The sequence below is a fragment of the Thunnus thynnus genome, chromosome 5 (genome assembly GCF_963924715.1).
Source record: "Thunnus thynnus chromosome 5, fThuThy2.1, whole genome shotgun sequence".
In the NCBI taxonomy this organism is placed as follows: Eukaryota; Metazoa; Chordata; class Actinopteri; order Scombriformes; family Scombridae; genus Thunnus; species Thunnus thynnus.
Window position 1 is genome coordinate 847,755 of NC_089521.1, and position 26,774 is coordinate 874,528.

The window sequence follows — 26,774 nt, forward strand, 5'->3', positions numbered from 1 at the left end:
AGAACATAAAGGACGTGATGGACTATACAGAGCAATAAGGCTGGAGATATATGAAAGAGCCAATCCATTTAAAGCCTTAGGTAAGAAGGGGGATTTTGAAATCAGCTCTTAAAAAAAAGTGCATTACAGTAGTCTATTTTAGATTTTAGATTTCATCATCTGAATTTGATAAAAAAAATATTTATCTGGGCTATTTTATGAAGGTGGAAGAAGGCAGTCTGTTATATACTTGATAAGTGGCTCAAATGTAAGGGATGGATCAAATACTGTTCCCAGATTCTTAATTGTATGGGTCTGAGAAATTGTGCAGCCATCAAGATTAATGTATAAGTCTGTAAAAAGCGATATGAATCTAGCTGGACCAACAAGCGGCATTTTGATCTTTTGACCTCTGTGCATTCAAATGCAGGAAACTATTGCACCAGTGATGGACTTCTGACAAACATTTCTCTAATTTAACTAGCTCTTTTCCGTGTTTGTGCACTGCTGTGCATCTGTATGTGTGTAACCAGCACAGTGTACATGCGTTGTGCACCCGCCTATGTAGGCGCATATTAATATCTTGATAATGCACCTTTAAAATAACAGTGAAACACTGTGGCATTGACTTCAGACCAGGTTTTTATCAGTCAATCACACAATCGCTTTCTGCTGCCTCAAGATAGCCAGACACATAGACCAACACACCCATGGGCACTCAGATGGGCACAAGTGCATTTGCTATTTAAACAAATGCACTGGGCGCTGGACGGGAAAATGATACCTGCATCTGTCTTAAATTGGCAAAGACACCTGAGTCATGCTTGGCATTGCTTTGTGCCGAGTGTAAGATAGGGCCCTTTCATGTTTCCACATACAGTATTTAATTTTATTCGGCATTAAATTCAGGTTACTACAAGCCAACCAAAGCCTGAATCCTCAGCTTAAATGCCTAAACAAGAAAACAACGCTTTAACTGGATGTCTGTCTGCTTGCTAAGACCAGTACGGCAAATGGGAGTTAAGCCTAAAAACTCTTTCAGAGCAGCCTGAAACGGCTTGACTTCTTTCCACCAGTGTTCAACACCTCTGCACCCACAAAGACATACCCACACTCCACAGCCTGATCCAGGCTCTTTAACTGCCAAACACTGCTGGTGACTCTACACCAAAACAACACTAGACTTGCCAAGATGATGCCTCGACAATGATGAAACAGTAAGGTATAACATGGTTTTGTGATCAAGGGTTGATGTCGATAACATTAAAATTAAAAAAGTAATTTCTTTAGAGAAGTTGAATTAAAGAGACAAAAGGGAGCACACTGATTAATTCACAGCTTTTTATTGTGCAATAATTAAAGGTTGTGAATTAATCAGTTCGCTGCAGTCCCTTTTGTTCTCTGGAAGTCTGCTGTTCTCGAACTCAGCTGCATTTTGCTGGAACCCTGTTTCAACTAAAAGTGGAATTAGCTTTCCTTTAGCATTCCCCATTACAATACAGAGACCCACACTTAGAGCCACAATTCCTGAATAATTTATTATTTTATTTTCATTTATAGGCCTTATTTTTTTTTTTTTATTATGATCTTATGCTTTATCATGTATCCTCAAGACGTTTAGCTATTAATACATGTTTTCATTTATCCTAAAAGCGTTGTTTCTTTGAGCTGCAGTAAACCAGAGGTCACTGTTGGGATGAGAACTTATGATTATGAGACTGATTCATTGATGAAATTGAAGAAGGGTTAGTGCTTCCTCATGGCGCTAACAAATTCTAACCAAAAAGAAGGTGGTGCCCAGATGAAGTTATGTTTTATATTAATAAAAGTATTATGTCATAACATTTGCAACGTAGAAAAAAAACATTGCAAATGAAGTGTTCAGAGCAGGTTGAAGCCCTGGCTTTTGACTTCTATATAAGTTCACCTCTAGTTTTGGAACTCTGTGCATGTTTAACATAGATAGATATAACAGTATGTAAACAACTGAAAATCACAAAAAGCATAATATTTAAATGTAGGGATGCATGATATTATCAGCACGTCATCAGTATCGGCCGATAAAATCTCTCAAATGAAATATCGGCATCGGCCATTTCTGCCGATTATGAGAGGCCGAATTGTTGCCTTCTCCTCCACCGCCTGACTGTGCTTCCCTCCATGGACTGTTTCACCCTGACAGTCCAGGTGCTTTCTCCGCAGGCTCCACTTCACTTAAGCTACCCATCAGACCCACTGCTCTCAGCTAACGTTAGCCCTGGCTCTCTATGTGGATCCAACCGGAGTATTGAGCCCCGGTTTGTTATTCAGGTTCAAGTGGGAAGAAACAGCTGGTCTGATGGGCAGCTTGAATGAAGTGGAGCTTGCGGAGGAAGCACCGGGACAATCAGGGTGAAACAGTCCGTGGAGGAGCTTCTATGTTCGGCTGCACAGATAGGAAACACTTCAGCTGACAGGATGTACCACTCTGTTTGGGGGGGGGGGGGGGGGGGGGGGGGGGGGGGGGGGAATAAATCTTTTTGGTTTATAACGACAGTTGGCAACCAGCGTATTAGGTGCAGTACCGCTACCTTCTCCTCCGGAGTGTGGACCAGAGATTAAATCCTACACATTAATTCTGTCTAAAAAACTCTACTGCTCCACCCACTTGGCAGGTTCATTAAAGTTTTAAGACTGAGCTCCTGAACTCCAGTCTTCCTAAATTATTACTTCATATATTGTCTTTCTTGATCATACTTAGTACAATCTATGCTTGCATGCATAATAGTCTCCTCAACCAGCTGGAAAAAAATATGTGCATATATCGGTATCGGCATCAGCGATATCGGATATCTGCAAAAAATCCAATATTGTGCATCCCTATTTAAATGCTTTTTTGCAATGCAAACAAAATGTTTGCTAATCTCACTAGCTCACTGTGCTTTTGTGTGTATGTGTGTGTGCCTTGTTTTTCAGCATGGAGATCTGCCACCCAAAGAACAACATCACCATGTGTCCTCTGTGTGACAGAGTATGCAGTTACTGGAAGCTTAGTACTGCCTGTGGAACCGCCAGGGCTAGTCACCTGTTTGACAATCCTGCCACTGTTTTCTTCTCTATATTCATGGCTCTGTGGGGTGAGTACTATGAATGCAATAAAATACATGAATGCAATTAATATCCTATTTATGAGGGCTATTCCGCTAAACTTTGTGGTCAATATGGCTGTAGTTTGTGATGCTGTTTAATTGACCCATCATTAAAACTTTGTTACTGTGACTACAACTGTCAAGCTTTCCATTTTAGAACATGTATGCAGTTTGCAAAGATTACTGTGGTAGATTTACCATTCAAATTTTTTAAACAATTGGTACTTACTCATTTGTAGCCGGTGTATCAATAATGTTGGCTAAAAGTTCTTGAGCTGTAACTAGCTAGCCAAAGTTCAAAGTTGTGTCTGGCTGACTTTATAATGCTTATGCTTTAATGATTATGGCTGTCTTAAAAGATGTCCCGAGATTGGGACATCTCTATTCAAGACCACTTAGCATTAATTTTACCATTATTTCCATGATTAACTTGATGAAATTACTAAAAGAAACTTGGCTGTTGTTTGGTTGAAATGCTCTCTGCAGCAGGTGTCTGTACCAAAGATCATTTGTGAGGGAAGAAAGTCCACTCTGTAACTCCACTGTGTAATCGTGAGTGGATTGAGTGGACTTGTAGTCAACAACTCAAACAGAGTGACAAATATTCTCTCTAGATGATCATGTCACATATTGCACACTTTCATTCATATAATATTTATAATTTAGAACCATAGAAACTTGTTGATGGTAAATGTAGTCAGTTTAAGCAATAAATTCCTCAGTGTGTGACATATTGACCAAGAAAGCTGAGTTTTTTTAGTTTTCCTGCTTCCCAACCATGCCAGTAGTGCCTACATGTACTAGGATGCATTGCACGCATCCTGTCCAATCAGCTACTAATGTTGTGATCATGCACACAGCCGGCAAGTACAGTAAAATACGAATACTTTACTGAGGTGTATTTACAAAAGTTTTTCCTCATCAAGTTGTACTAGTGTGCAAGGGTCATTACAAAAACGGCAAGCTAGAGTTAGTTATGCGAATCATTGCAAACTTACACACACATTTCGGACAATGACGGGACCAGCAAAGCAGGATGCAACTGCATACGGTAAGTTACTATCAACGCTCATGCCAAACTCCCTTATAAAAATACACAATTTAAAATAGGCCTTGTTTGTATATGTACAACAAGCAACATGTATGATATTTTAAAAAAAGAATAATTTTAGGGGCCACTGTTTAATTCGGCATCTATTTTGTAGGTGAATGTGAACTTATTTCAGTAAAAATGGAACTTAAATGACTATTTACAGTTTTTCTCATTTGCTTACGTTTCTCATCCGGTACATTTCTCAGATCAGAATTGAAATTCTCAACACTACTTGTTCAACCACCACATCATCTAGTCACCTGTGCACATCATAAAAGCAATTTCTCATTATTTTGAAGAAATTGCAAATGCTGTGGCACTGTCATGCAAATGATTAGGTACAATTCTCTGCTGTTTCCAACATTATCAATTGCTTATGTCATGTTGATCCAAATGTATTTTACTGGTTCTCTGTTGAATAGTCTTATCCCTCAAAACATCTAGGCATTAGTTCATTGCCTAAGTCATTACATGCAAAATGGTTGAACCAGTTGTCATAATCTGTCAAGTATATCCTCTATACATTTCTATTAGACTTTTTTTGTAAATATGTGAATTGATGAATTGCTCTCAGGTGAATCTTGACTTTCACTAATGAAGGGTAATGTGTGAAGTGGTAGATCAACCAATTATCAACCTAGGCATACATAGGCATGTCCTTAGTCCTTAGCTTGTCCTCCTTAGGATAAAATAAGGGCCACAATTGTGGACCATGTTCTCAATCATGGTCTTACACTGGCTGGGGCTGATCGAAGGATGCAGCCAAATGTTGGGAGAACAACGGTGCCCTCAATCATTCAGACATTTTGTAGACAAAACAGGTGTGTAATCCAACAATGTGCACTGTACTGTAACACTGTATACTTACTGTAATGGTTCATATTGCAGTATTTCATTTGCATTTTATAGTATACAGTAAATATACTTTATACAGATATATACTGTACATATACTGTAACACACAGGCACCCACATATACAGACAAGTGACACATTTAAAAAAAAAACTGGTACAGGTCTGAATGCTTGACCCCTACAGTGAGGGGATCCGGTGGCCCTGTTATGCTGTGGGGGCACTTTGCTGACCAGATCTCAACCCAGTTGAACACCTATGGAAGATTTTGGACCAATGTGTTCGACAGTGCTCTCCACCATCATCATCAAAACACCAAATGAGGGAATATCTTTTGGAAGAATGGTGTTCATCCTTCCAGTAGAGTTCCAGAGACTTGTAGAATGAATGCAAAGAAGCACTGAAGCTGTTCTAGGGGCATGTGGTGGTATTAATTTTAATCATGTCAAAAATTATCCTACACAGTTGTCAGGAATTGATCAGCTCTCCAGGGTGCTGATTCTGCTGCTGGCAGCAACTAGAAGCTGTCCAGAGTTCGTTCTTTCTTTAGTTTAATCATTGTTTTCACCTCATTTATTTCCCCATGTGTTCCTCATGTCATTATGTATTAATGCAGCAAGAAAGTTTGTCTATGTCTGATCCGTTGTTGATATCCATATGCTGAGTCTTGACAGACACCCTCAGCTTGATGGGTCTGTTTTAATACCTACGTGTATTGCCATTAGGTCAAATACTTAGACAATTTCATCTGTCATTACTGCGATTAGCTAACTCTGATAAATGTTAGGACTAACCCTCACTTATGACATGTATTTTTTAAAATGTGTTGATGTACACAATAATAATCTTTCACATTGTAGTCCTTTTGTTTGTAATCTTTTGCATGTTTGTGGGCTGTTGCACGTCTGTGTGTCTGTAACAAGCAGAGTGTATGCGTATTGTGCACCCCCCTATGTAGGCACATATTACTATCTTGATAATGCGCCCTTAAAATAACAGTGAAACACTGCGCCATTGACTTCAGATCAGGTTTTTGTTGGTAAATCGTGCAAATGCTTTCAAGACAGTAATGCATTCGCTATTTAAACGTGGGTGCTGGATGGGAAAATGACAACTGCATCAGCCTTAAACGACACTTGTGTCACGCTTAGCGCCACTTTGTGCTGGGTGTAAGATAGGGCTCTTTGTTTGTTTTTCCTTTAATTTGTCACCCGGTTGTGTATGTATGTGTATATACAGTGCTGCTTGAAAGTTTGTGAACCCTTTAGAATTTTCTGTATTTCTGCATAAATATGACCTAAAATGTGATCAGTTTTTTACATAAGCCCTAAAACTTGATGAAGGGAACCCAATAAACAAAGGACACAGAAAGATTAAATGTATTCATTAATTTATTGAGGAAAATGATCCAATCTCACATATTTGTAAGAGGCAAAAGTATGTGAACCCTTTCTTTCAGTAACTGGTGTGACCCCCTTTTGCAGCAATAACTTCAGCCAAATGTTTCTGGCAACTGCTCATCAGCCCTGCGCATTGGTTCGGAGGAATTTTAGCCCATTCCTCCTACAGAACAGTCTCAACTCAGGGATGTTGGTGGGCTTCTTTGCATGAACTACATGCTTCAGGTCCTTCCACAGCATTTCTATTGGATTAAGATCAGGACTTTGACTCGGCCCTTCCAAAACATTACCTTTCTTCTGTTCTAACCATTCTTTGATAGAACAACTTGTATGATTAGGGTCGTTGTCTTACTGCATGACCCACTTTGTCGAGTTTCAGTTCACAGATGGATAACTTGACATTTTCCTATAGAATGTACTCAGAACTCATAACTTCTTCAATGATTGCAAGCTGTCCTGGTTCAGAGGCAGCAAAGCACGCTCAAACTATGATACTGCCACCAACATGTTTCACAGATGGGTCAAGGTTCTAACGCTGGAATGCAATGTTTGCTCATTGCTCATAATGCTTCTCATTCAAGCCAAAAAGTTTGATTTTGGACTCATCCATCCACAGAACATTGTTCCAATTGCCATCAGGCTTATCCATGTGGTCTTGAGCGAACCATAGACAGCAGCAATGTTCTTTTTGGAGAGAAGTGGATTTTTTCCTTGCAACTCTGCCATGCACACCATTGATGTTCAATGTTCTCAAGATGGTGGACTCATGAACATCGACTGTAGCCACTTCAAGAGAGGACTTTAGTTTCCTAGATATTACCCTGGGGTCCCTTGTGGCCTCCCAGACTATTACACACCTTGCTCTTGATGTGTTCTTTGTTGTATGACTACTCCTGGGGAGGGTAACAATGGTGTTTGATGACAGTCGACTGGTGGAGTCCAAACTCTGTAGAAATGGTTTTGTAGCCCCTTCCAGCCTGGTGAGCATCAACAACTCTTCTTCTAAGGTGCTCAGAAATCTCCTTTGTTTGAGCCATGACACACTTCCACAAACCTGTGTTGTGAAGCTCAAACTTTGATAGTGAAGACCCAGATTTCTCTTCTTTAGATAAGGCAGGGCCTCCCAGACTTACACTTGTTTTTCATCCCATTGATTGAAATACCCGACTCTAATTTCCCATGCATACCACACATAAATATGTAACAGTGGATCATTTTCCTCAATAAATAAACAAACAAGTGTAATGTTTTTGTCTCATTTGTTTAGTTGATCTCGCGTAATCTAGTTTTAGGACTTGCATGGAGATCTGATCATGTTTTAGGCCGTATTTATGCAAAAATAGAGCAAATTCTCAAGGGTTCACAAACTTTCAAGCAGCACTGTAAAAGAGCTCAACCAATGATAAAGCAACAGAAAGGTCAACTGTGTAATACAGTTTGTTTTCATTCATCCGACATTCACATTCACATTACTGACAGTTGCATTATATAGTAATTTAACAAGTATAGTAATTTGCTGTCACTAACCAAGATCTGTAAAGCCTGATGATAATAACTGATTCTTAATGTTACGTCACATAGCTACATTTGTTTACAGAAACAGGCTAGATGCTAATGCTAGCAAATCCCAGCAATAAAACACAGATGAGATTACGTACATCCACTGTAATAATGTTATCCACAAACAGAATATTTTATATATGACATTTGTGTTTGCTTACGGTTGAAGTTGTCTTGGGGGAGACACTGTGGCAATACTGCTCCATCTATATGCTAACGTTAGCATGTGCAAGCAATTTCTAGCGAAGCTAAAACATTACAAGTTGTCACGTTGCACTGTTATGCTGAAGAGCTGCCATGTTGTGACTTATCAAATGAAAAGTTGTGAACCGTATGTGTGTCTGTTTATGCTTGTTGTTATAGCAGTGGGAAACAATGCAGTGACTTTTTCGGCTCCATTGCATCCTGCCGTGTTGTTTTGGTCTCTCACCTTAGGCAGTGGAAGTTCTTTAGTGAGGAGCGTCAGCCTGGCATTGTGAGCCTGAGTTCAGGACGAAGAGAACCTGGAGTTACAGACAAATCACTACACACATTGTACAGTAATCATACTTTAAACTGAGATTGGAATAACATTCATGACAAAACGCTCCTGCTCCCAAGCATCCAGATATCTATGATGTCACAAAGGTGATGTTTTCTCCTCTAGCACACAAACAGATGGCCACTGTGCAATAAGGCTACAATTATATGTAGCTATTATTTAAAAGAAATATGGGCAACTAGTGTATATATCAACTGTTCTTTTATTCAAAAAGTTGTACAAGAAAGGGAATTACATATAGTAAAGCCCAGGGGGATTTGAGTGGATGAACCTGGTTAAAGGGAGAGTGACCACCATAAGGGATGCTCTACCCATACCTGGCATTCTATTGGTTGGGGAATTTTGACAGGATTGTGGCACACAAACTCTGAAAGCGAGAGCAGTAGTTGAGAGCAAACATTTCATGAGCACACAGGAATAGCCTGAGTAGAGGGAGAGGGACTTAAGCAACAGCACAGGAAATCTGTGCACAAGCAATATATCTGAGTGCAGGCATACAGGTTTGAGCAGGAGCAGAGACAATCCAGGAGTCTACAAAATCAACTTGAAAGCAAGAGAAGAACTTAAAGTGGAACTCACAGGTCTTGAGGGAAAGTTTTAAACCATCTGAATGTGAAATAAATAACTTGTGCTCTCAAATTGAAAGACTATGCTCTTAAATAAAGAGCATCTATCCCTATATTTATCTTCAGGAGGAGAAAATAGGGAGAGAGGGAGAAGTCAAGTCAAGGCAATTAAAAAGCACATTTGAAAACAAACTGAGTTGACTAAAGTGCTGCAAATTACATGTACATGTAAAGATAAATGACGTCAGTATTGAAGTCACGAATAAAAGACAATAATGAAAAACAATGATAAAATACAAGGTAATATCAAAGTATATACACAAATGTTACCATGATTTAACCCAGTTTGTTGCCTACTAAGTCCCCTACATGACAAGATGAGGTAAAGGGAATCTGCAGCCATGTATTTCTTCATGACTTTCTCTCATGCCTCCTCTTGAGCCCTGTTTCTTTATTTTCTTTGGCTGTTTTAATTCACTGCAGTCCACCAGTAGACTGGTGTATCACTGAAACATCACTGATGTATGGGGGAGAGGGGACAACAGGTGTGTATGTGTATAGACTAAAATGCCATGCTGACTTGTCCAACATTAGTTCCCAGGCAGCAGAAACCCTAAGATGATAACCCATAGTCATGTTGAGGTCATCATGATTCTGTGTTACAGGGTCATTCCTAGTAAATGTGTGTTACTCAACATAAAACAAAAAACAAAATTGATATGAGGACAAACAAACAGTAGGTGTGCAGCAGGGTCAGCAGCGGAGCTGCGCCTACATCCCAGAAACCGACAATGATTCAAGTATAGATTGTAATTGAACCATGTACTGAAAGATATTTCAGTGTATTCTGTGTATTTGTCTTATTGTATTCTCTGTGATCCAAAGCCGCCATGTTCATGGAGCATTGGAAGAGGAGACAGATGAGACTGAACTATGAATGGGACCTGACTGGGTTTGAAGATGAGGAGGTGAGTGCCCAAATTACATGTTAACTTATTTAGATCTGTCTAGTAAGGATGATGAGTTCACAATTTCAACATTAAGACAATGAATGTATAGGTTGTGAATTGTGATACAGAAAAGGAGGAAGTGAACAAAAGCTGGTTCATACATAACCTTTAAGATTCCTGTGTTTGTAGAAGTTCTGAATTGCCCCCCTTATAAAACATATAATTATCATAATTATGCTTCTATCATTTTTAGTTTTACAGGGTGATTATATTTTTAGAGTTTCAATTTTAAGCATTTTGGTCAAAGGCAATGGAGGGAATTTTTAACTATGTGATTTGGAATCAGGTGTCATCTGGAAATTGTACAATCTGGAATTAGGATTCAGAACATCACTCTTGATGGAAATATTCCTTGTAAGATAAATAATTAAATAGACCAGTAGATTTGGTGCAAATCTGACAACTTCTCCTTTAATGTTGTCTACCGTTTATACTTAAAGTAAGCACATGTGACCATAACCACTTTTTCACACATTTTTATACAGTATATGAACAGCATCATACTCAAAGTGTGACTTTCTGAGATCTGGGAACATGCTGACATCACTACAGTCTGAGAGAAACACAAGTAGTCAGTTTGAAGACAAACAGTTTACCCAGATTCACTAAACAACTAAATTTGGACAAACTGAAATGTCATTAACAGTCCCTCATTGCACAGGAAAACTGTGCATGTACAACTACAGTACAGTAGTCTCTCATTTCATTATGCCACCTTGGTCCCACGCAGCACTTTCTACCTTGCGGCATGAATGCTGCAAAGTGTGTGTGAAAAGGGGGGACACTAGAGGGCAGCAAAGCTTTCGCATAGTATCGCTGGACTGATTTCCAGTATGGCAGAATCATCTCAGATTGGAAATTAGTGTTTACTTTATATATACTTTTGGATAATGACTACATTTTTTCCCCTACTGCTGTTTAACAGGTAGTATTTATGAGTCACAGTCAAATCATCATTTCATGCTCATTCACACAGAATGGCAGATTGAAATGAGAGAATACTGTAAGTACAGTAGGGGTTTGTCTCCAACCTATCTGATAGTCAGACAGGTTGGTTAGTAGTGAAAACTCTGAGTTTGTTAACCCTGAGATAAGGGAAACTCCTCCTGCAGAGCCTGAAGCAGCTGCCAGACACCACGTTTAGTTTCCTCACACAAATTTCCATTCAGTCCACATTAAAGCATGTATTGAAATGCTTTCATTTGCAGAGGTTTAAATCAGAATCAAAATCCCGGTCAGATATTTGTTATACAAGGAATATCTAGTGTCACTTCTCCACTAGGTATATAGGTGATAGGAGGAAAACCAAGACCTGTATTTTTAGTCTTAATCTTCCCATACCTATTTACCATTCCCTCCTGAATGTACAAAATTTACATCCCCCGAGTTACATACGTCCCCAGAGCTTAGTACGTCCTAAGTGGAGTAGAGTGTCTTTAAGTGTGAAGTATCAGTATGAGATGTACCTATTTGGTACTTTAGCCTATATATAGTACTCCCTCAAAGGGGGGAAGTTGCTTCTAGAGCCATTCAACATAAAAGAGATGGGGAAAAAACACTTACCTAGTAAGCTTTAGCAGCAATCAGTGAAGAAAAATACGCCTTTATGGAAATGAGTATTCTCTTTATTCGAGTATTACAATATAAGTGCTATTCAAAATCCAAAACCAATACAGGGTTTTAGTATATCATGCAAAAATGATCTAAAACTAAGTGTCCTTCCCTGAGCAGAGAGAACTTGAGTTCTCTTTTTTTCTCTCTTTATACCATGCAACATGAGCTGGGCTATGCCCTATGACAGTTGGTGATATGAATCATCTTATATCCTGGAACCCCATATATGGTTATTATATGGGTACTCTGGAAAGAACCCAGAAGTACTGGAAATAATACACATACACACACAACGCAGGTTGTAATATGATATATATACACAGACAAGGCAGGTTGTAGCATGTTCAAGGACATCTACTTTTGTCAGGACCTAATCACCCAGAGCATAAAGCAAGGTTATTATAGTTAGGTTAAACTAGTCTAAAAACTAAAACTAGGTGTGAAAAAAAATTTTAATTAACTGAAAAAAATAATAAAACATAATGAAAAATACAAAACTATAATAACTTGGGCATAAAGTTAATTTAGACAGAACTCTTAATAAGGCTCTGGCCTAGAGCTCATCCTCTTTGAGGGTCCAAGGGTGGGGGGACACTACAGCATGGGGCATCCGGTGTGGAGTGCCATTCTTAACTAAAGTTACCGCTTTTATACGCATCAGTCATTTCTGTCATGTAGTTAGAACAATAGTTAGAACTGAAGTGTTTAGTGCACATAATCTAGTCATCTCTCTTAATTAAAAAAAACAACAAAAAAACTAGACATTATAAGATCAATGAATAATCATTTCATATTTCTAGGGCTGTAGTCTCCTGGTCGACTGGCCGATTAGTTAGTCGATATGCTCTCGTCCAACCAAAGTCTCATTGGTCGAATAATCGCCATGTTACTTTCATAAGGAGAAAAGTGCTATATCAATTCATTAATTCATTTCCTGCAGCGGGAGGGACAAACTAACAAATTACCTGTGAAAACGGGGGCATATTCAAAACACCCCCATTGTTTTCACAACTTTGAACTCACCCAACCTAATGGAGACTGCTAGGTCTAACTTTACTCAACATTTACTGAGCGTTTATTGAATCAGTGTTTCTCCTATAATTATAACAACGAGAACCCCCCAAAAAATTCAATTTAACTAATAAATAAATAAACTCAGAGTTCAGGGTTAGTCTCAAAGTTTGTTAAACCTGCCTTCTGGAATAGACCAGTGATCTGTCAGACTTCCTCACAGGAATGTCACTGTGTTCCTAGTTCTCAGCTATTAAATTGGTGAGTACAGTGCTATTATTACCGATAGAAACTCTGGCTAGAAATACGAAAGTAAGATGCAATGTAAAACTGGAGTAATAAACAAATAGGAAACCAGGTCACCAATCTAAAAATGATCTAGTGCAAGAAATGTTTTTTAGCTACTGAAGAAAGGTAAAAACCCTATTACTGCCATTTCCATATACACATGTTTTTGTTCATGTTTTGCTATTTTTTTTTAGTCACAAGTATTTTCAAAAACATTCAGTTTCTCTTCAACAAAGTAAAAGCAGATAGTCAGATGAATGTCATAATCATAATTAAGGTTATCCATGTTGTTTTTTACTAACAGTTCCCCCCACCCCCCTTCCCCCACCCCCCTTCTCTCTTTCTCTCTTTTGGTTTATTTTTCACAGGAAGCTCTCAAGGTTTGAATAAATTCCCATTACTTATAACTCTCCTCCTCTCGCTACTCTTTGTAGCCTTTCTGCTGCTGCTACCTCTGCCAAATTCTGATCATAACACATCACAAAAAAGTTATGTGTGTTAGTTTAAGTGGTAAATGTATTGTTTGTTCTACTTACATGGCAAAAAACATAGTTGTTAGGGTTTGCAGACTCAATTAGTGCATTAATGCTTTCCCCCATGCATTTGATAAAAAACAATATTTTACAAGTAGCCTTTTCAAACCAAAAAGTTCCAGGAACTATGGAACTAGAGGAACTAATCTCAGGAACTAAAACTTCCTTTTGCACATTCCTGTTTGTATTACCACTGTAAAGAAGGCAAATTAGACACGTGATGGTATTGTGCACACGCCCAGAAAAGACATACCCAAACTAAAATGGTTACTATTCTTGAACCCTATGGATTACAGACATGACCCTGGTCTCTTTTGAAAGGTAACTCTTTGTAGTGTCATGATCCAGCTGTCCTCCCAATCTTTCCCTAAGTGTTCCTCAAAATTTGGTTTAAAACGTTGAATCAACTCAGTTGTACTGTCATCTGACCTCTGCACAGAGTTAGTGATTTTGGAGAAATCTGTGTTAGCATGTGCAATATCTCAGCTTTTAGGACCAATTATCCAAGTGTTGTTCTAAAGTTTTTCCATTACAACCATCATGCTGATATTGTTGCTCACATTTGGGAAGCTTAGTTTGCATCTGTGGCCACTGATGTGGCAGCAGAGCAGAGATAACAAGAAGGCCATCATGTGGCATGGCATTGGGCAGAGTCATTGTTCTACCATAATATTTGTAGGAATTTGTGCACTCAAATGATTTTAAGGGGACATTATGAATTATTATTGTGCATGACTTTGTTTAGCAACATAACTCATATTAGAGTATGTATAATAATAGGGAAATAGTCCTCCTGTTTGGCCACACAAGAGAGGTCAATTAGAATTACAATTGGTATTAATCTTAATTATGATTTTGCAAGGGTGTAGGTCTTGTAAGGTTAAGTGACTGAGACACAAGTGCAAGAAAAACACCAACAAGTTCACTTTTAGTTAAAAACGCTTATTACTAATGCTACAGCTACAAGTACAAAACACTGCAGAAACAACAAATTACAAACTAACAAGAGGGAAAGGGGAAACTGGTACACAAGGCTATGGCTAATGAATGATTGAAGTGAATGATGCAATTATCTATTGTGCAGTTGGTATGAGAGACATGATAGACAGATTAGATAACTGTTTCCTTAGAGGCAGCGAGTCAAATCAACAGTGCAACAGCTTATTTCTGATTTGCTAATTGAAGTAACCAATTATGAAAGCACCAGTGTTGAAGGAAATTGATGGAGATTTTTTCAGAAATACCTACCTTTCTCCCTGGGGTGGCTTCTTGTGGGGAATGGAGTAAGATTTGCTGTGGTAAGTAGGCTGAAGTCGGGAACTGATGAATAAGTAGGCCGGTCTGGATCTAGGAAAGTTCCCCTTGGAGGAGAGCTCCTGGTTTAGGCTCTCCTAGTTTTGATTCTGAACTCATGACTCTAGAGTTTGAGGTTTTGACTGCCATAGTTGCAACTCGCCTTGTCTCACTTGCGTTGTTGTAACTCGCCTTGTCTCACTTGCGTTGTTGCAATGTCATCAAGCTCTGCACAAGCCTGATAACAACCCATTCATTTGAATCAGGTGTTTTGGTGCAGGAAAACAACTAAAACATGCAGGGCAGGGGTGCCCCAGGACCAGGATTGAAAAACATTGCACTAGAAACACCAGAAGATGACTGCCTCCAGAGACATATAGCTAGGGGGTGGCATCAACCTGGGGAAGGCCACTAGGCCCTCCCACCATTCCCACAGCTCCACACCCAGGCTGTGGTGGCTGTCTTACTCCCTCACCGATCATTTTGACCTTTGGTGCAGAGGGAGACACACATGCAAACAGCAAGAGCACAGATCTCATCAGTCTAATCTTCTTCACATGCTGGAAATGGCAATTTTAGGATTAGGTGAACTGATTGAATAAGCAAATTTAACAAACTGCCCAGCACACAAACCAATTACACTATTCACAACTATTATAACTCTATTCTGTAAATATATATATTTAATATTATTTTGTTTTATTTTATTTGTGTTTACCATACTTCTGCTCTATTTTTTTCTTTATTCTTCTATATTCAAGACACATTCTTTGTATGCTTGCATACTTGGCTAATAGAACAGATTCTGATTCTGAGTCGAGTGCCTGTCTCAGCTTGCTCCTTGGTAGGTAGGCACTTTTTTCCACCACACAGTTCTTGTTGCATTTGCCTGTTTTCCTGGCACACTCTGAGCGTTTTCTGTACACATATTCACTTCTGCAGTCGTCAAACCAAGAGCACTGCCCAACAAATTAATTTTTGATTGGCTAGACTGTGAACTATTCTACAATTTCTAATATGTTTTTCATCTCTAAATCAATTTCCTGTTTATTTTCCCTCTCCTATTTTCTTCTGCATTTCTTTTCTCTTCTTCTGTCCTGTTTTGAACCTCACATAATTTTGTACACTCTTCCCATGCAACTAAATATTAGTTCATGTAAGAATAATCCCAATCTGGATCCCCAACCAGCTTCAATGGATCCATATAGCCATGCAACATTGTTATTGCCCAATTTTCAGAACTGCCTTCTTGGAGCCAGCGCTCAGTGGACCACCTGGGACATCATCGCAAAAGAACAGGCAATAATATAAACCAGACTTCTTTTCTATAACAGCTGTAGGTCTGTCTGCATCTGGATCTGTTGATCCTTTTATCTTTTTTATTTTTTTTTCTGTATTTGTTTCTTAAGTTTCCTACTTAGTTTATTCTGCTCCTTAAAGAGCACTTTCTTTTTACTTTTCTTACTTGGGGAAGCCCCTATAATGAAAAAAAATAAATTCTGTCCTACCTACCTTCTGTCAGTTATAGTTGGTTTAGTCAAAAGTCATATGGGGGGAGGTCAGCAGTCATCGCTGTTGTCCAACAAAACAGATCTTGGTCTCAGGTTCAAATCCACCACATTAGAGGAGAGAAAACATAAATTAGTCCTCAAACAATCACAAAAATCACACACAACAACAAACAAACAAATAAATAAATGACTGTACTTTATCATGTCTCTCTCTTTCTTCTTCTATACTTAAGTAACAGGGGTCTTGCTCTTGTATTTCACCAGTTTGAGAACACTCAAATCTTCAAACTTTAAATAAGAGTCCTCTTGGTTCTTTCAGTTGGTCCATAAGACTGAGGCTGAGAACCAAGGTATGTTTTAACTGTTTGTTTTTTCGGTACAATTGACACAGACAGAAACCGGAAACGGGTTGTTTTTTTGTGTTTTTAAATTTTGGGCAAAAAACAAAAAACACAAATTCAGCTCAGTTTATTGTTTTCTGTTCTTGCTGACAGACCAAATTTACCACTCAATGTTTCGTTTTCATTGGTGGGTGGGGCTTCAGCGACCCTGTGTCTCTGATTGGCCAATGTGTTATATCAGTTATGTTTGAACTGTACTCTTCAAAATAAAGGTTCCACTTCTTTGCCTTTAGAAAATGCAACGCCAACACAAAATATATAGATGGACAGACAGACCTTTAGCCTTTAATAATTGATTATTATAGTTGAATAATAATTTATTAAGACCTACAATGACAATAAAATATTTTTTATATCAAATGAATGTGCTGTCTTTCATTTTCAAATATTCAGTTGGTGCATAAATGTTATATTATGTCTATTTTTTAAATGAAAGCGCTTTGGTAAGTTTTCCTCAGGATGTACTGTGGATAATAAAGTCTGTTCTCAATAATTAGATCAATGGCATAGAACCAACAGCAAGCGTGCCAAAAGTAGTTACAAAAAATGACCAGTAGATGTCGCACTATGTGAATGTCCTCAGTGGGTTTGTACACTCAATGTCTCAAAAAATAAATACAGAAATGTGGATATGTTGACAGCTAGACAAAAACAAAACAAAACAAAACAGATAGGCATCTATAGATCGGTGTTTATGCTGTGAATGATCTACAGAGACAGTCAGCTTCATATGAAGCCTCAACTATTGTGCAGTAAATCTGTTAAGTACAAATGTAGTCAGTCAGCTTGTATAGACATCAGAACTAGGAGGTTCTTTTTACTACACCATATCAGATAGGATAAATCTCTAACCAGTCTGCAGAATTACATTGAGTGTGTTTTGCCAGTTATCAAGTGGCTCCATGTGATCACAGCTGATGGAGGCAACAGTCCAGTGAGAGCTTGATTCTAACTGATCCTACCTGGATGAGATGTCCCAAACAGATTTACTGCACAATAGTTGAGGCATCATATGATGCTCACTGTCTCTGTAGATCATTTGCTGCATAAACGCTTATCTATAGATGCCTATCTGTTTTGTTTATTTGCTTTTGTTTTGTTCTGTTTTGTTCTCTTTTTGTATCTGCCCACATCTCCGCATTTCTATTTATTTTCTGAGACACTGAGTGTACAAACCTATTGATGAGGAGGTTCACACAGTGCAACACCTACTGACTTTTGGCATGCTTGCTGTCAGTTCTATACCACTGATCTTTAGTATCCACAGTACATACTGAGGAAAACTTACCAAAGTGCTTTCATTTACAAAATAGACATAATGCGTTATGGTCACTCAGCTGCACATGACCTGGCAATACAATAAAACACTGTTGCATTACTTTATGCACCAGCTGAATATTTGAAAATGAAAAACAGCATGTTCATTTGATATGAAAAGCATTTTATTGTCATTGTAGGTCATAATAAATTATTATTCAACTATAATCATCAAGTATTAATGGCTAAAGGTCTTTCTGTCTGTCTATATATTTTGTGTTGACATTGCACTTTCTAAAGGCAAAGAAGTGGAACCTTTATTTTAAAGACTATATTGCAAACATAACTGATATAGCACACTGGCCAAACAGAAACATGGGGTGCTGAAGGCACACCCACCAATGAAAACGAAACATTTAGTGGTAAATTAGTTTGGTCAGTAAGAACAGAAAACAAGAAATCCAGCTGAAATTGTATTTTTTTGTTTTTTGCCCAAAATTGAAAAAACAAAAAAACAACCTGTTTCAGGTTTCTGTCTGTGTCAATTGTACTGAAAAAACAAACGGTGAAAACATACCTTGGTCATAGCAGCATGCAGGAAAGGTGAAGGAGAGGTGGAAGAGTAGACTTGACTTTAACAATCATTCATTAAAACAGGCCTGGAGAAAAAGGTATCACCATCAAAAATATCTTTGTTCTGTCAAAATAACATTATTAACTTACATTTAAAAAATAGATTTTTCGCATTTGTGAATCCATTCAGAATTGTAAAAGATAAGAATCGCAACTCTGATGTGAACTGATTTTTTTTAGCATCAACTACTATCTGATAAAACCATCTAAATCATAATCTAAAACATGAAAACTAAGATTTGAAAGGTTGAAAGTTGGTTTTGAAAGTATAAACTTGTGGTTGTAAAACTGAAAAATAGGATTTGAACATTTGAAAATGAAATTTCAATGTCTGAAATAATCACATCACTATAACAATGTGTAATATTTTCAATGTTACAAATCTGTGTTTAGAAAATTGCTTTGCAGCAATTCAACTCTTCAACCCACTTTTTTCAGAGATTGAGATCTGCTCTTTCAGTTTTGTGAGCGCAAAGCTGAAAGAGTTTTGTCACAGTCGTAAACAATCTGAAACTGAAAAAAAGGCAGTGCAAAAGACCAGACTAGCCAGGCCGGGAACTCACAGATGCTCAACCAATCACAGGGCTTCCAGTAGAATGTAAGGCAGCCAGCTGACAGGTATCCATCTAAATGCATTTCCATTGCTCACACTGGACATCAATCAATATGGCATGGAAAGGGACTGTCTTCAAGCAGGGATGGGTATCGTTAGGATTTTATCAATACTGTAGATGGGTCTCTGGATGACGCTGCAATTCACGATCTCGCGAGACCCGATGTGCGATTCAACATTAACAACCCTTTACAAAAAAAAGCTGAGGACATTACTGATCCCAAAGAATTTGGTGATCACAGTCCAATTACACAAGTTCAGTCCTAAGTATCTTGGCATTGATAGCATTTTAACCTGGAATATTCATGTTGACTGGGCATGTTCTCGTCTCCCCCAGAGAATGTATTTTTTATGGAGATTGCATCTGTATGGAGTCAAACAAAAAACTGTTTTGGAGAGTGTAATCAGGTATGGAATGACTGGATGGTTTGGGAACCTTCCTGCATCATCAAACTCAAAGTTGTCACATTTGGTTCAGGCTGCAATGAAAATCATCAGTCAGAAAGATCATCATAATCTTCAGTCTCTCTTTGTACTTACACAGGTAAAGAGAATCCTCTGTGATCCATCCACTATTCTATACTCTCAGTGTGAGCTGTGACCGTTGAGCTGTGATGATACAGAGCTCAGCGTTGTAGAATGAATCGGTTTAAGAAATCTTTGTGCCTCTGTGAATTTTAAACAGTAAAACCATAAACTAACTGATATCTATCTGTCTGTCTGTCTGTCTGTCAGTCCTGATTCAATACTCCAAAATGGACAAACTGGAATACCTTGAACAGTATACTGATGAGTGTTTTGACTATGTTGGATTTAGTCAGAGTGCGTTTCGTTATTAGTAATAAATAATAATTGTCAGAGATAATTATGAATTATGAAATCAAGAAATTATTAATATTAATTAATAACACGAGGCACCACCCAGAAACCGGGGCCGATAACCAAACAATAAGGTAGTCTCATAAACAATTAATTCACTTAGGAGAGCTAATATCTGGGATATCAGCTCCACCAAGTGAACAGTGAAGGTTCAAGTCCAAGCTCTGACTCTCTCAATCCGCCACTTATCACAGTAAACATGCACAATAATGACAAAAGACTTCTCTTTAAAGCTATATCAGTATTTATTAATCTTCACAAAATGAACAAAGACAATAAATGTTCCAATTAACAAACACTATACTACCAACTAATACTAATAAAACAACACACATGAAACAGCAGCTGTGTTTAGTCAAGACATGTAAGCAAAAGTGTGTGTGTGGGGGGGGGGGGCATCTGGCAAGATGACTTTGCACGAGATTCAAGATGGCGTGACTTAAAGAGGAAGTCATGTCATGTGACGTGAGAATCAACTGGCAGATGTCACCGCAGCATTCCAGTTAAACAATAGCAAGATGGTGCCAACCAGTGCTTGGTGGTGTCTCCGCCCACATGTGTCTGATGGCGGATAATGAGAGGGAGAGCGGCGCTGTGTCCCACACTATCTGACCATCAGATGTGTAGAAAACGTGCGTGATTATGTAGGTGTATGTGTGTGTTAGTAAAAAGAGAGGGAAGGAGAAGGAGGAAAAGCCAACTCTTGGTCCCGCAACTGTGAGAGAAGTGGTTTCTTTATCCATGGAAAGCGCGCATACGGCCGGTAGTCTGTGCGCACGTTGTCTGGTTGTGAACTGACAAAGCAACTCACGGTGGCACAAACACAGCATACCCGAGTGGGACTATACAACAGTCTAGCGTGGTGAACACAAACTAAACAAGCAGCAACCTCAGATACTCCTCAGAGTATAGCAGAAAAAGGAACTTGGCTGTCCATTAAATCACACAACGAAAATACAAGCACTAAGCTTATAAAACACACAAATCTAATACAATCTCTGCCCAGACAACCTCTTTTGTCACTCTTGGAAGCGAACTGGTGTGTGTTTCAGTCTGTCAGTAAAATTCAGCATGTGTGGTACTGGTTGTGCCTTCCTTATTTCCTCGAGGTTGACAGCTGCTGGTTTCAGTGGGGCAGTGAAGAAACTCAGGGTAGTCATCTCAGTCGGTAGACAGCGGGGCGTAGAAGTTATCAGTGTCTCTGAAGAAAATCCTTTCTTCCTTCTGCAGGCACAGTGAGAGCGCTGGGTTGCAAACAGCTGTGTGTCGCGGATCCAATAGTAGTGTTTGGTTGAACACAGGTCAAAGTCTTGTCTCATCCAGCGAGGGGAGAAGCTCCAAAAAAAAAGGGAATAAGTACACATGCACAATTTACCTCCATTGATAATCTGGCTGGCGAAGAAAACGGACCTTCTCCTTGCTTGGTTACACCGGAGAGCCGTGACGTCTGTCTGCAGCAGGTACTTAAAGGGGGGGTGATGTCACAGCTGCGTTGCCATGGCCCCCTGTGGTGTTGATGCGTCTCTGCCGATCAGAGATGAGAGCTTGAGTTCAAACTAAGGTGTGAACTGGTAAAGCATCATGGGAAATCTGGGAAGTCTGTGAGCAGCAGGGAACAAAGGAAAAAGGTGGCCTCGTAGCCAGGCTTCCGAGTTTACATGTAGGACAGCCTTGTCTGACCCCATGTTGAGGCCCAACAACCAGCTTATATATATCATATGACGAGAGAAGAATGTCTATCATTTCATATTATGCTCTACTGTTTATATCGTTGTGACGCCAATCAAATTCGCTATTTGGAGTCTACCCATCTTTTACACGGATTACATTGATAAATTACTCCTCTTGGCTTTTTACTCACAAAGCTTTTATTGCACTTACAGTAACATAACAAGTTTAGTTGTCATGAACTCTCCACCGTTGTCTGTCTCTTCTGCTGCGCTGCACACACGCAGAGGACTCTGGCCGCACTGAGAAAGAGCAGAGAAGCAGTGAGACGGTGACCATAAATGACAGAAAAAAATGCAATAGAGACTGTCTTTATTTATGTTATTTACCAAATTTATGTGCACTCTTTTAATTTCAGCTCAGTGTGTGAGAGTCTCTGCTACAGCTGCAGTGTTGAGCGGAGGTGTGTGGGTGTGTTTGTGCTTTAGAACGTAACAGCTGTGAAACAATCAGAAAATAATGTTTTATTGATCTGATTCACCGGCTTTCTCACTACCAGCGTTCCCTCTCTTCATTCACTTTCTAGCTCACTTGACCACAGCTGTGCTCTCTCTCTCTTTTTTTCTCTCGTCTTTTTTAAAATGAGTCGGGAAGCCGATAGAAAAGTCTAACTTTACTTTTAATGTTATCAAACGAAGAGAAATGTCGTCCTAGTAGAATTTCAGGGGTTAAAACATAGCTTGGAGTTTAGCCAGGAGCAGATCCTCACCTTAACCAAAGAGAACAGTTGAAAAAATCTGTCCAAACTCTCACTGAGAAAATAGTAGCCATTATCAGAGACAATAAAAAAATGAAAGAAACTGTACTAGATCTGCAAGCACGCTCAATCAATCAATTTTTATTTATATAGCGCCAAATCACAACAAAAGTCATCTCAGGACACTTTTCACATAGAGCAGGTCAAGACCGTACTCTTTAATTTACAGAGACCCAACAATTCCCCCATGAGCAAGCACTTGGCGACAGCGGTAAGGAAAAACTCCCCTTTAACAGGTAGAAACCTCAAGCAGACCCCGGCTCTTGTTGGGTGGCCATCTGCTTTGACCGGTTGGGTTGAGAGAGAGAAAGAAAGAGGGAAAGGGGGGGAGGGGGGGGACAGAATAACAACAATCATAACAACAATGACAACAACAGCAGCCAGGGAAGGATGCCAACAGGACTGTGAAGGACCGCAAAGGCTCGGCCCAGAACCCAGGGTTTCCTGCGAGATGAGAAAGCAAAAAAAAAAACTCAGAGGAAGAAGCAAAGTTAGTGACATGGATTGATGTTACATGAATGCATACAGATGGAGAGGAGGAGAAAGGAGCTCAGAGAATCAATGCGAGACAACCTCCTTTTTCTCATTATCCCAGAGCCTTTGGACCACTCTTCCTCTGATCCTGAAAAAACTTTTCAGAGAAAAAATTTCTTGACCAATTCATTCTGATATATTTTCTGCCGGACCTGTACAGTATACTTACATGTTACACGGTCTTAATTTCATAATGGACATTTGTGTTATGATTTAAACCACCCATCCGTCAACACAGTTTTGACTTCAATATATGACACATTGAAATTTGTCCCCCCCCCCCCAGTATTTGTAATTGACTGGACATCAGATTCCCCCAGAAGCTGAAAGTAAGCTGATTTGTTCTCTTCAATATTCAGAGTTAAACAGATTCCAAAATGCACTGAATGCGTGTCATTCACAGAAAACCTGCTGCGTCTCGTTTGTGTTCATCTTCAACAAGAGTGAAAAGCAGCTCTGAACGTGGCGCCGAAGCTTTGGGATTCATCCTGTGGGCTACCACTGCTTCAGCCCTGAATGTTTTGAGCATAGCCTTGCATATTTCTGCTCTTCAAAACTGGTATTTTAATGTAAATGGACTGCGCTTATATAGCCACATTCACCCATTCACACACACACGCACACACCGATGACGGCAAGGTACCACACAGGGTGCTGGCACAGCCATCGGGGGCAACTTGGGGATCAGTATCTTGCCCAAGGACACATGAAGGAGCTGGGAATCAAACCGCCGATCTTCTGATTAGTGGACAACCCGCTCTACCTCCTGAGCCATAGCCGCCCCGAACTACAGAGCAGAACTTAATGTGAGCGTATAATGAGTGTCGGAAGGAGAGGGAGAAATATGGTGCTGCAAATAACAAGACGCATACAGGCTGTGAAAACAGTGGTTTCACACAGATTCCAGGTTTATGCGGTGGAATTGTTTGTAATAAAGCAGTCCTTATGGATAAATTCTGAGCTCCATCAGAGCTGTAAGAACATTTTTATTTTAAGCAGCTAAAAGTAAGCCTACTGCCCAATACCCACTCAATGTCTGACTAAAGACTTCGCCCTTGATTGTATGTTTTTAATAACGTTTCACCACATTTAAAAAAATCAGCAACATTTTCATTAACTAGCCTATGTTTTATGTTACATTTTTGAACATAACAGAAAACAGAGTAAATAAGCAATAAATATCAAAATCTCTATATTAAAACTCTGTTCAATATGCAGGTAGTCGCAGCTGACATGACAACTCACGGTTGCATGGTTGTCATAGTAACACAACACGCTTTCCGGCTTGGGAGTTTTGCAGGAGCTCAGCAGTCAGAAAAAGAGTAAGCGTCAGAGCAGTGATGAAAAGATTTGAGACAGTAAAAAGCTCAAATAAATGCTGAAAGATCTCAGCTCTCAACACAGACAACTGAATCTGAGCCATTCAACAAAACTACTCAGGTAACAGCTTAACGGATAGGTGTTCCCTGCTTGTGGAAGATAGATGTCATTGTTTATGCACTCACTATAGTCTGTTTTTCTTATAATTTCTCTATGCTTATATATATATTTATCTTCTAGAATGAAAGCAACTGTAACACAACCCTATTTCCCCTCGGGATCAAGAAAGTATTTCTGATTCAGATTCTAATTGTTACAGTTAATTAATTAAATTCTTAATTGTTTCGCATATATTTCTCAAATATGGCTCATGCTACCTTGTCATACATAGCCTCAGTTGGACATTTAAGAGAAATAAATCAGTCAAAGAGGAGACGATACGATCTCTTAGGGATCACACTTCTCAGATTTGTCTCATAAAAGTCTCAGACTCATCTCATGTTTTTCTCTTTAGCTACAATAACCAACCACCCTACTTTGAGGGGTTAATCTCTGCAATGGAAAACAAAAAGTAAAGTGAGAACAGTTGAGCCGAGCCAGTACCATGTAGTGGTAAAACAGCTTAGACTGTCTCGTCTAATGACCCCCCACTACCACAGCTAGAGAAGTCAGCTTTCACATGGAAATGATAATGCTGCAAGCTACACAAATGCAAACCAGCCAGTGAAAGCAGTAGTAAAGTTCTACGTTTAAGAACTCCAAATATTTCAAATGTGGAAAACCAAAAGTCAATTTTACTAATTTAAATTGGTTCAGGTTTTTTTATTTTCATCGCACAGTAATAATGTTTATTACCTGACAAAACAGACTTCTTATATATTACTGATGTCTTCTGCTAAATTCGGCATCATGTTTCACTCAGTAGAAGTGTTGGGAATATGTGTTACAAAGTAAAGCCCTACCATAATTCCACTACTTTTGGCAGTAACTAGTAATGTAACTAATTACTTTTTCAAATTACACAATGCAATTACAATTACTGAAATTTAAATGGGCTCATTACTTTTGCCTTACATGAATATAGTTAACAGCTGCAGAGGATAGCAGACAAACAAACCCACACAACATCAACACAACATCATCCGACCTTACCGTGTCTCAGAGCCATGTTGTAAAGTCACATCAACTCTAAGTTTGCACTCTATCTCATCCATTTCTAATCAATAAAATGTTTAATCTCTCAGGTCCAAAGAAAATCCTATCAAGAATTTACATAATTCTTAGCAGTTCAGACACTTCAATATCTCTCCCAGTCTCAAAGTGGGGAACGACACATCTCCATTAGTACTGTTGGCCCTCATACACCATGTGCATGAGACAAAAACAGGCAGGGCTTTAATTTTTTGAGGCACTTGTCCTTCGGACAAGTAAATTTACCTTTCACTTGTCCAGGCACAAAAGTCACTTGTCTGGATAAAAATGACTATAATTATTATAATTACTTCTTTCATTTTGTTTGTGAATGCAGAATGCAGAATTCAGACAAACAAACATTTGAAAGCATCCAAACAGTGTCAACATATAAATGATTCAATGTATGAATTTCATTAAAGCCATTAGTTTCCTGTTAATGATCTTTTCATTTGATCCTGAATTGCAAAGCACTTTGTAAAGTCTATTTCTATATGAGCTTTATAGATTAATCACTGATCATCCTTCCTAATGATGATTGACAGTGTTTCCCCTTGGATTTTTTTCAGAATGGGTAGTAGGCCCCCTGAAAATACTAGTTTTGTCATGGGGTGGGCATGTCATTGATACGTGGTGTTGACAGTGTCGTCAAAGAAAGGTGGTTGTCTGTATGGGTGTATTTCTCTACAATTAGCTGAAATGAAACAAGTGCACAACAATTAAGTAAATAAATATTAAATAAATATTAACAATATTTATTCACCTAATTTTTTAAATATTAATAATATTTATTCACAGCACATAAATAAACATAGGCCTTATGGATGATAGATGAACCAATCAGTCTCTATCTTAAAAACAAATCTCGATTCTCACACCGTCTGTATGGTCCTCAAAATAGATCAGTGTTTGAAATTAAACAAAAGAACAAAACTGACCTGTAGGAAATTAAAAACAACAGTTTGACTTATAGAAAAATCAGTCAGATGAAAGATGAATCAGCATTTTGTGTTTCCTAATAACTGAAGCTATCTGTCAATTTCAGTGCTTTAGTGCTGCAACAGTTACTGAGATCCTCCTTT

The 26,774-nt window shown here is 38.8% G+C and overlaps 1 protein-coding gene across 2 annotated transcripts in view; it reads left to right on the forward strand.

Annotated features, from left to right (window-relative positions):
- The window catches only part of LOC137182437 (anoctamin-1-like), a 162,503-nt gene that overhangs the window by 71,894 nt on the left and 63,835 nt on the right, over positions 1-26,774 (forward strand). Inside the window, exons 11-13 of one of the 2 annotated variants that reach the window (XM_067588643.1) lie at positions 2,935-3,095; positions 10,005-10,087; positions 13,411-13,422. In XM_067588643.1, coding sequence (XP_067444744.1) covers positions 2,935-3,095; positions 10,005-10,087; positions 13,411-13,422 — 256 coding nt within the window. The remainder of the gene's footprint in view (positions 1-2,934; positions 3,096-10,004; positions 10,088-13,410; positions 13,423-26,774) is intronic. The other variant, XM_067588644.1, reaches the window with a different exon arrangement.